This window comes from Argentina silus (assembly GCF_951799395.1).
Source record: "Argentina silus genome assembly, chromosome: 2".
Lineage (NCBI taxonomy): Eukaryota > Metazoa > Chordata > Actinopteri > Argentiniformes > Argentinidae > Argentina > Argentina silus.
The window spans coordinates 7,228,302-7,237,109 of NC_139656.1; the positions used below are offsets into that span (position 1 = coordinate 7,228,302).

At 41.1% G+C, this 8,808-nt stretch overlaps 1 protein-coding gene across 1 annotated transcript in view; it reads right to left on the reverse strand.

The window, feature by feature from the left end:
* Nucleotides 1–355: 355 nt before the first annotated feature.
* The window catches only part of LOC310800931 (replication protein A 70 kDa DNA-binding subunit-like), a 21,125-nt gene continuing 12,672 nt past the window's right edge, over nt 356–8,808 (reverse strand). The window contains exons 14-17 of the mRNA XM_083664820.1: nt 5,079–5,255; nt 4,793–4,900; nt 4,510–4,596; nt 356–1,647 (exon numbers count right to left, since the gene is read on the reverse strand). Of these exons, the coding sequence (XP_083520946.1) occupies nt 1,546–1,647; nt 4,510–4,596; nt 4,793–4,900; nt 5,079–5,255 (474 nt within the window). The 3' untranslated portion in view covers nt 356–1,545. The remainder of the gene's footprint in view (nt 1,648–4,509; nt 4,597–4,792; nt 4,901–5,078; nt 5,256–8,808) is intronic.

Consider the following 8,808-nt stretch of genomic DNA (forward strand, 5'->3'; position numbering starts at 1 on the left):
ACAGCTCTTTTGCCTCATTGATTGATACCTTGATTTAAAATCTAAATGATTGGAGTATAGAAAATGCTTCACCGACCCATTACTTACGGAGGGCTCTGTATCTCTATCATAATACCGCGGTGCCTACCCTCATTCAGATTATCATCTGTCATACCTGTACATGGGAGACAGGCAGCTCTGGTAGAAACAAAGAGGTTATGTTCCAGTCAACAATGAGTTACACTGTAGTTATATTTATATCAAACGATGAAGGAGATGAAGGAGGTAAACAAGTGTGGAGGTGATATGAGATCAATGGGAGGATGCAGAGGATGCAGGGTTGTAGGTAATGGTAAAGTAAAATCAACAACTTTTTTAAACTTTTTAATCAGGTTCAACAATGTTCCAAATAATTAGAAGCCCAGGAACAGAGAGACATACTGTAAGGACATTAACAAGAGAAAAGTATGTGTGAATATTAAATCACACATTAAACAGTCACAAATACAGACAAAACAGTAACCCTTGCCCATGAGTGCACACACACACCCGCACACACACACACACACACCTCTCAACCTTAGCAGCCTCCAGATACTGTATACACCTTTTCTTTTCTTTTTTTTTAAATAACAGACTTAAAAACCAAAAAAAGAAAGTTCATTTTTTTTCCTCAAACATCTTTGAAAATAAGCTGAGGCGGCTTGCGCAACTCTCTCAAAAATAAAAAAATATACAAATAGGGAGAGGAGACTGACATTAAAAATAAATATTAGATTTAGATAAAGAAAAAACCTTTGCAAGAGGACAGGCCTGCCTCTGCTCCAGGAGAGAAACTAGGGGTGAACACATCAATGGGGAACTGTACTGTAAATAGAAATGACAGTACCATCTTTATACGGTATCAGCTCTACAGTCAGTCACTTAACCAAGTATCTAGGCGTAACTTGAAGGCCCAAACACATATAATACAAACATAATTGTTAAGTGGTACAGTACAATGTCATGTGTGGAACATACTGCAGTGTTTTCTTACAGAGGCTGCCTTTCAAGCAGAACCCTGCTCACATGATTCAAAACAAAAAGAGTCGGAGACCAGAGATGTCACTCGTGAGCATTAGCTGGCATGATGCATGTGGTATTTCCCATTGAAAATACAAACTACAAACAATCATTTGTACATAGGGTCATTTGTACATAGGGTCATATTTTTCAAGGAAAAACAGAGAGTGAAAGTAATGTTTCATAAGTTAAAATAAGAGTAAAAACAACACAAATCACTCCAAGTGCTTAGGCTGAAATTAAAAAGGTACCCAGAATAGCCAGGATTTTGTGTCTAAGTTGGCCAGCCATCTTGTACACATTAAAGAAATGAAGGAACACAATGAGTCAGTTAAGTCAGCTGAGACTTTGCCATCAGTTGAGTCTTCAGTGCCCCTAACCACTGGTTCAGTCAGATATCCTCTTACAGTATCTCCTGAGTGGTTGAGATAAGGACTGAGTCTTGGGTAGGCTGGTCCCAGACCTGTGGTTAGGGGAGACTCCCATGTAATAAGTTGAGCCTGTTTAGGCAGCCATTTTCCTGATGTTAGAGATGAGTCTCCTGCTGTACTCTTTGTGATCGAGTGGCCTGATCTCCATCACGGTCGTCTTCAAACGTGTCTCGTCCTGAGGAGAACACACAACAATAACAATTACAGCCTGTAATGAATGTAGCATGCTTTTCACACTCTCTTGGTGCATTATAACACTTATTCAGAAGTGGCTATTTCAGTCTGAAGACCACAAATACATATCTAATCAAATTAAAATAATTATTCAAAGGACAATTCATGATTCAAGCGATAAAAGACTCAGGAAATGCTCCATAGACAACCGTGATGACTCAACAGGGATGACTCCTGATTGAACTTAACTGAATTCCCATTATCTAAAATGTGATTCTTCATTCCTTTTAATATTTCTAGTTTGCATTTACCTGAGGACAGGAGGCAAATTAAACTAAACGGGGGGTTGTGTAAGAAAACTAGGCCACTTGACTTAACTAATTTAATAACAATGGTCTTCAAAGCTACGGCCCGCTGAGACAGAGTGTTTTAAGTCTCGCCACAGATATCACAATCACATCTGCACAAATCAATTACAGTACTCACTGGCCTCACACTCACAATGCAACAATTCAATTAAGGGAGGGACATTACTACCACACACATACGGGCATGTGTGTGTGTGTGTGCGCGCACACACACAAACGCACGCAGCCATGGACAAACAGGCACACACACATGCACGCATTCACGCAAAGGCATTCGCACAGTGGCTATTATATTTGTAAACTATTTAGGGGATCTTGCATACTATGCATACTGCTGTGGTCATGACTGCTTTCAGAAAATAGCTATACATCCCCTCTTTCATCTATCTATCTATCTATCTATCTATCTATCTATCTGACGATCTATAGTCCAAACCTTTAACTTGATCAACTACCAAAATAAAACTTTGCCCACAAGGTTTCTTCAGGAACTTCCAATGTCTTATTTTGGTAGTTCACCAAGTTAAAAGATGGTTTGGACTATAGACAATCCGATCGATCAATCAATCGATCGATAGATCAATGAGGAAAAAAAAAAAAAAGAGTGTAGGACAGCCAGATAGATGAGAGAAGGTTTTAGAATAGATAGATAGAGAGGATGGATACAGTAGATGAGAGAGGGGAAGTACCGTATAGATAGATAAATCAAACGGTGTACAATGATTTAATTCATTTCATTCATATGTTCTTAGCAAGACCCAAAACAACATACAGTAGCAGGCAAATGATGAAACAACATATGTGTCAGGTTTAAGAGAACGGTGAGGATAAGTTTGAGTATTTTTGCTGGGAGTCAATGGCACAACCCTGCAGCTCTCCCCAAAGTGAGGGGCGTGGTCTTATGATGTCTCATTTCTTAGTGCCCTATGGAGCACACAGAATGTTCAACATTCCACCATGTTAACGTTGAGAGTTTTTGGAGTTACAAAAGGTTTAATAGTTGAAAAAGTTTAATAGGTATAAGATAGCTTTTATCTGGTTTAAACATTTGGAGTTCTCTGCATGTTACAGTTGGATTAGTGTGAATAGCTTAAAGGTTGCAAGAGCAGCAGTGGTTCAAAAATGGCATCTTTTGGTTTCCATAGAATTAAAAATGTGCACTTTCAAGTTTGTAGAGTTTAAAAAGTATAATGAATTTGAACAATATAAATGTAAGCAACAACCTCTGCACATTTTAAAACTGGATTGGTGTGAACAGCTTAACAGTTGTAGGAGGAGTAGGGGTGAGAAGAATTGGAATAAGTAAAATTAGAAAAAGGAAGGTTCTGAAGAAACTTTGTGGGCTTGCTAAAAGTGTAATTATGGCAGTGTTATAAAGTTTAAAGTTGAATTGGACTGTCAAGCTTAAAAGATGAAAGCGGAGTCGCATTTTGAGTATGATCAGAGCGTGTACCAGTAAGACATCCAAGACGTGGCTCTGACTGTGACAAGGTCTCCTTAACCTGAGGATTAACAATGTCCAGTGAATGTTAAACATGAGTAGAGTGAGATCTGATGGCCTCTGTGTCAGGATGAGAGGGCCTCACTGCCATAGTTCGTTTCATCTCCCGACATACTTATTCATCTAGCGACTTCAGAAACACACACACACACACACACACACAGTATTCACCAGAAACACACACGCACACAAACTCACACATGCACACACACCACTCTCACTCAATACAGACTCCTGCTTATCCTATTTACCTCAGAGGCACTCATTTCATTCACGTCACAAACACACAGTCATTTCATTCATCTCAGAAACACTCAGTTAATTCACAAATCCATAGCAATGTTCTCACTTCAGAGGTAATTCCTATTGAAGCCGAGAAACTCCAGAATGTATGAACCTGCACTAACCACTCTGGTGAGAACACAAGAGCATTCAGAACAGAACCTCCTGTATGAAGTAGTGAAGATGTGGCTCAGTGGTAAGACTCCCAGCATTAGAGCATGCATACACTCCCTCCTGAAGATTGTGGGTTCATGCTCTGTTTGGCCAATTATGACATCCTGTGATCCTACTTGTCTTCTCATCGCTGTACATAGTGAATTAGGTTGGATGAGACCAGGGAGCAGGGCAGCACTGTTTAAATCCCACACTAGACCATCAGGGCCCTGAGTATGTGCTTGTATTAGGGGATAATTAGCCTTTCATTAATGAAGATAATTAGGATTATACAGACAATTAGACATACTAATTTGTTCCTAATTAAGATAAATTAATCTGTTGCCTTTATTTTGTATCATTCACAATGCACCAGCCGTATCATACGATTCTAATTGTATTGATACTATCTCCAAAGTGGAAAGATGTGATATAAACATTTTCTGTTTTTGTGTGCTTGTCCACTTGTGTCATCTTTAGATTAAATCCTGTAACCAATGAAAGGACAATAAGACATTATATTCTACTTTATTCTTCCTGGTATGTACTCAGTACTCACGTTGTATGTCTCCAGCTTCGTTCTGTTGCGGAAGGTGTAGGTGGTGAAGTTGGCCTTCTGGAAGATTTCGTCAAATGCAGCCTCATTCTGTGACACACAGAGGGTAATGCCAGTTGAATGTCCATAGTGTACCCCTTGGGAAATTGCTGTTTAATCTCATTTGGATCACCTACTGGATAGAACTATCTATTAAGTCTCCATGTTGTTACGAGGGGGGACTGTGGGGGGGGGTGGGGATCAGTGTGTGTGTGTCAGTGTGTGTGTGTGTGTGTTTGTCTCTCACTGTTTCTTTGAGTTGGCCCAGTGTTGCTGCGCTGTGACCCAGAAGGGCCTCTGCTGTCTCTTGGAAGCACGTCACCCACTGATTATCCCCAAAGTCTGCTATGTTTGCCTGGCAGAGGGAGAGAGAGGTTAGCGTGTGTGTGTGTGTGTGTGTGTGTGTGTGTGTGTGTGTGTGTGTGTGTGTGTGTGTGTGTGTGTGTGTCAGTATTTCAGTCAATGATATTGTCTGGGAGAGGAAAAGAGTGTGTGTGTGTGTGTGTGTGTGTGTGTGTGTGTGTAGTACTCACAGATAGTATGAGGCGGTGTTTGAAGTTGGGGTACTCTTTGTTACACTTCTCACAGCGGTATAGCCCATTCTGCTGGTCTATGACCTTCTTATAACAGTCTGCAGAGGGACAGGCCTGGTACAGACAGCTCTCCTTACGACAGTGCAACACTGTGGCCACACAGCTGAAATAGTCCGCCTGAGAGATGGCCGTGGAGTGTGTGGGGGGGGTGGGGGGTGGGGGGAAGAGAGAGAGAGGGAAGGAGGGAGAGAAAGAAAGAGAGAGAGAGGAAAGGAGGGAGAGAGAGGGGGGATGGAGGGAGAGAGAGATTATGGGGGTTGAAGAGAGCAGAGAGAGGGAGATGAAGGAGGGGGAAACACAGATAGGGTGAGCAGGGTTAGAAATGAGTATTGGCTTCCTGTGGACAAAAAGGATCTCTCGGATCAGACTTGACATTGTCAACAAAGCTGTTATTAACAAGTCAGTATTTTCTGAGGCTGTATATTTTCTATACAACAACAGCATCTAACTTCCAAATAATGTGGAGAAAAAAAAGTTTACAGCAGAGAGAAAACAATGTGGAGTCCATGCATAATACATGCAATCACAAAAATACACACACATACGCACATACACGGTCATAAAAGAGATAGAATGGGATAAACTTTTTCAGTTATGAATTTCAAGCGCTCACACAGTCAAACACTATCTAATTAAAATGCTTTGGAGTTGCAGTAATTTATGGGGGATATTAGCACCTAAAGCATCAGAACTCACACTGCTAAAGCCAACAGCTAAAGAGAAAGGACATGCTAATTCTGAAGGAAAAGGGCTATTCTCTCTTATGCAGGAGGAAAACAGCATTCTATTACCATAAATATAAATAATGTAGAGAAGAATGATCAACTCACAATCTGTCAGGGAAGAGATACACACTCACATGCACATGCACATGCACACACCATAGGGTTACATACAAAACAAAGCAAGCGCTTGTGTGCATACATTAGGCTTCAATAAACCCTGCTCACAGACAGACAGACAGACAGACAGACAGACAGACAGACTGCCAAGAGGAGACAGGTACAGATGAACTGTGATACTGTGATTGTATACATCTATACATCTGAATGTATACATCAGTAGGATAAACAAGGTAACTAGTTAGTTGGATCCCCTCATCTAAAGCTAGCTAATGTTATCACTGGCTTTCACTGCTAACAGTTAGGGTAATGCAGCTAGCTAGCTAATGTTAGACATAGTGTACATGGTTATGTGGTTCCTCCTACCCTTTGAGGCTTTTAGATTTGACTGAGTCCTGGAGAGGACAACAGCCAGTTGCAGACACTCTAAGACTAGGTAGCTCAGAGTGACCAATCGCTTCCCTATAAAAGGATTGTGTCTTGTCTTGTCGCGCTAGCCAACAGTGTTTACGTCAGAACTGGCCTTAACGGAGTTGCCAGCATTAGCTGGACCCAAACCAATCACATCATGAATGGATGAACGGAATGCTGAAAAGTAACAACTCCAGTTGGCCAAACTCTATAGGAGTCTGTCTATCCAAACTCTATAGGAGTCTGTCTATCCGAACTCTATAGGAGTCTGTCTATCCGAACTCTATAGGAGTCTGTCTATCCAAACTCTATAGGAGTCTGTCTATCCAAACTCTATAGGAGTCTGTCTATCCAAACTCTATAGGAGTCTGTCTATCCAAACTCTTTATATACAGTATGACTTGTGATGCTGATGTCCTGTGCCATTGTGACCTCTACAGACATGCAATGCTAATGACCTTTGACATCTCTACCCCTCCAGCCTAGACTGACTCAGACCCTAATAATCAGATGCCAGACATCCCATAACATTCCGAAGACACTAACAAGGTTGTCTACTATAATTAAGGGAAATTCAACACAGCCACAAGCAGCACTGTCCAAACCACACTCCCCATCCTCCACCTTGTAGTTTGTGGGCGCCTTAAGATTCCTCAATACAAGACAGCTCGGAATGTCGGAATGGGAGAGGTTAGAATGTGATGGAATGTTTCTGATCTGATCTCTGGAATGTTACAATGATGCAAGCAGATGCCACCCATACCTAAAGGTAGTATTTCTAGGAAGGACATTTCGTTATACCTTTAACCATGTCCCCCTGTTCAGATAAATTTCTCTCTTTCTCAGACTCTCTCATCTCTTTCTCCTCCCTTTTCTCCTTCGCCATACCTTTACATCTCCCTGTTCAGATCAATCTCTCTTGCACCCTTTCTCTCTCCCACTCTCCTACTCTCTTCTTCTGTACTCTGCAAAGTCTTAACCTGGAGACCACTGAGGTAAACCTAGAAGAGCAACATGACCATAACACACACACGCATGCACACATTCACAACTCACAAACACACATTCATTACACACAAACCGACAAACACACCAAATGGGAAAGCCATATTCAGAAAATGTTTTTGATTTACATCATGCCTGTACCATTGGCAACCAACTGGTCGCTAATAGCAGGCAACCGCAATTAAATCTGAAAGTGGACAAGAAATCAAGTGAAAGTCTGTCACATCTAATGTGCACTCACATACTGTACTTGCCTGTGCTGCAGGACTGCTGGATTGGATTTTTCTCAAAAATCAAACCCCATAATTGGAATTCCCCATTACCATTACTACAATGTGTGTGATGGACAACCTCCTCCGCCCCATTTTTTTACAATGACATTCTAAATGGCCTTTTCCTAAACCTCTTAAATCAGACCCATCTAACAGAGCGTTTAAGGGAGAGAAGAAAGGGCTGGATTTTTACACAAAGAGTACAGAAAAATGACAGAATCCTTATTTTTTCATATTTGGGTGATGCTAGAATTATTTGTTACTTTACTGGGCCTTCAAAGTGAAAGAGAAGTGAAAAGAAGAGAAGAGAAGAGAAAAGACTGAAGGTTGAGAAAGAGAGAGAATACAGGGAGGGAAGTAGATGGGGCAAGCCTGGTCGTCTGGGCTTCAATTATTCACACACACACACACACACACACACACACACACACACACACACACACACACACACACACACACACACACACACACACACACACACACACACACACACACACACACACACACACACACACACACACACACACACACACACACACACAACTCCCTCTCTCTTTCCCTCCTCCCACCTCGTCTCTCTCCCTCTCTCTCTCATTCTCTCTTCCCAATGGCTTGCCCCCTTTCCCATACCTTTTCCTTTTTTCTACTGGCCCATTTCCCTTTCTCTTTCAGCAAAGGTTTGAAAATGACAAGAGGTTTATTCTCTCTCTCCCTCTCTCCCCCCTCCCCCCATCCCTTCTGGAGACTGCTCAGCCCCAAAGGCTTTCTCTCTGTTTTTGTAACATAATTAGAACTTTTTATTAGAAACTAAATGAATTAAAAAAAACGCTTACGGGTTTCCTCAAAAACAGGCTGCAATTGAAGATTGAGCTCATATCAATTGAATTATTATTATTATTATTTTTTTTTTTTTAAAGTTTTGAGTGAAACACCAATATATTGTATATATAGATACAGAGAAAGTCTACACATGCTGATGCAGTAAGTAGTGAAACTTCAAATCCATTGATTATATACAGTACCAGTCAAAAGTTTGGACACACCTTGCTAAGAGTGTGCAAAGCTGTCATCAAAGCAAAAGGTGGCCACGTTGAAGAATCTAAAATATAAAACATATTCTGGTTTGTTTAACACTTTTTT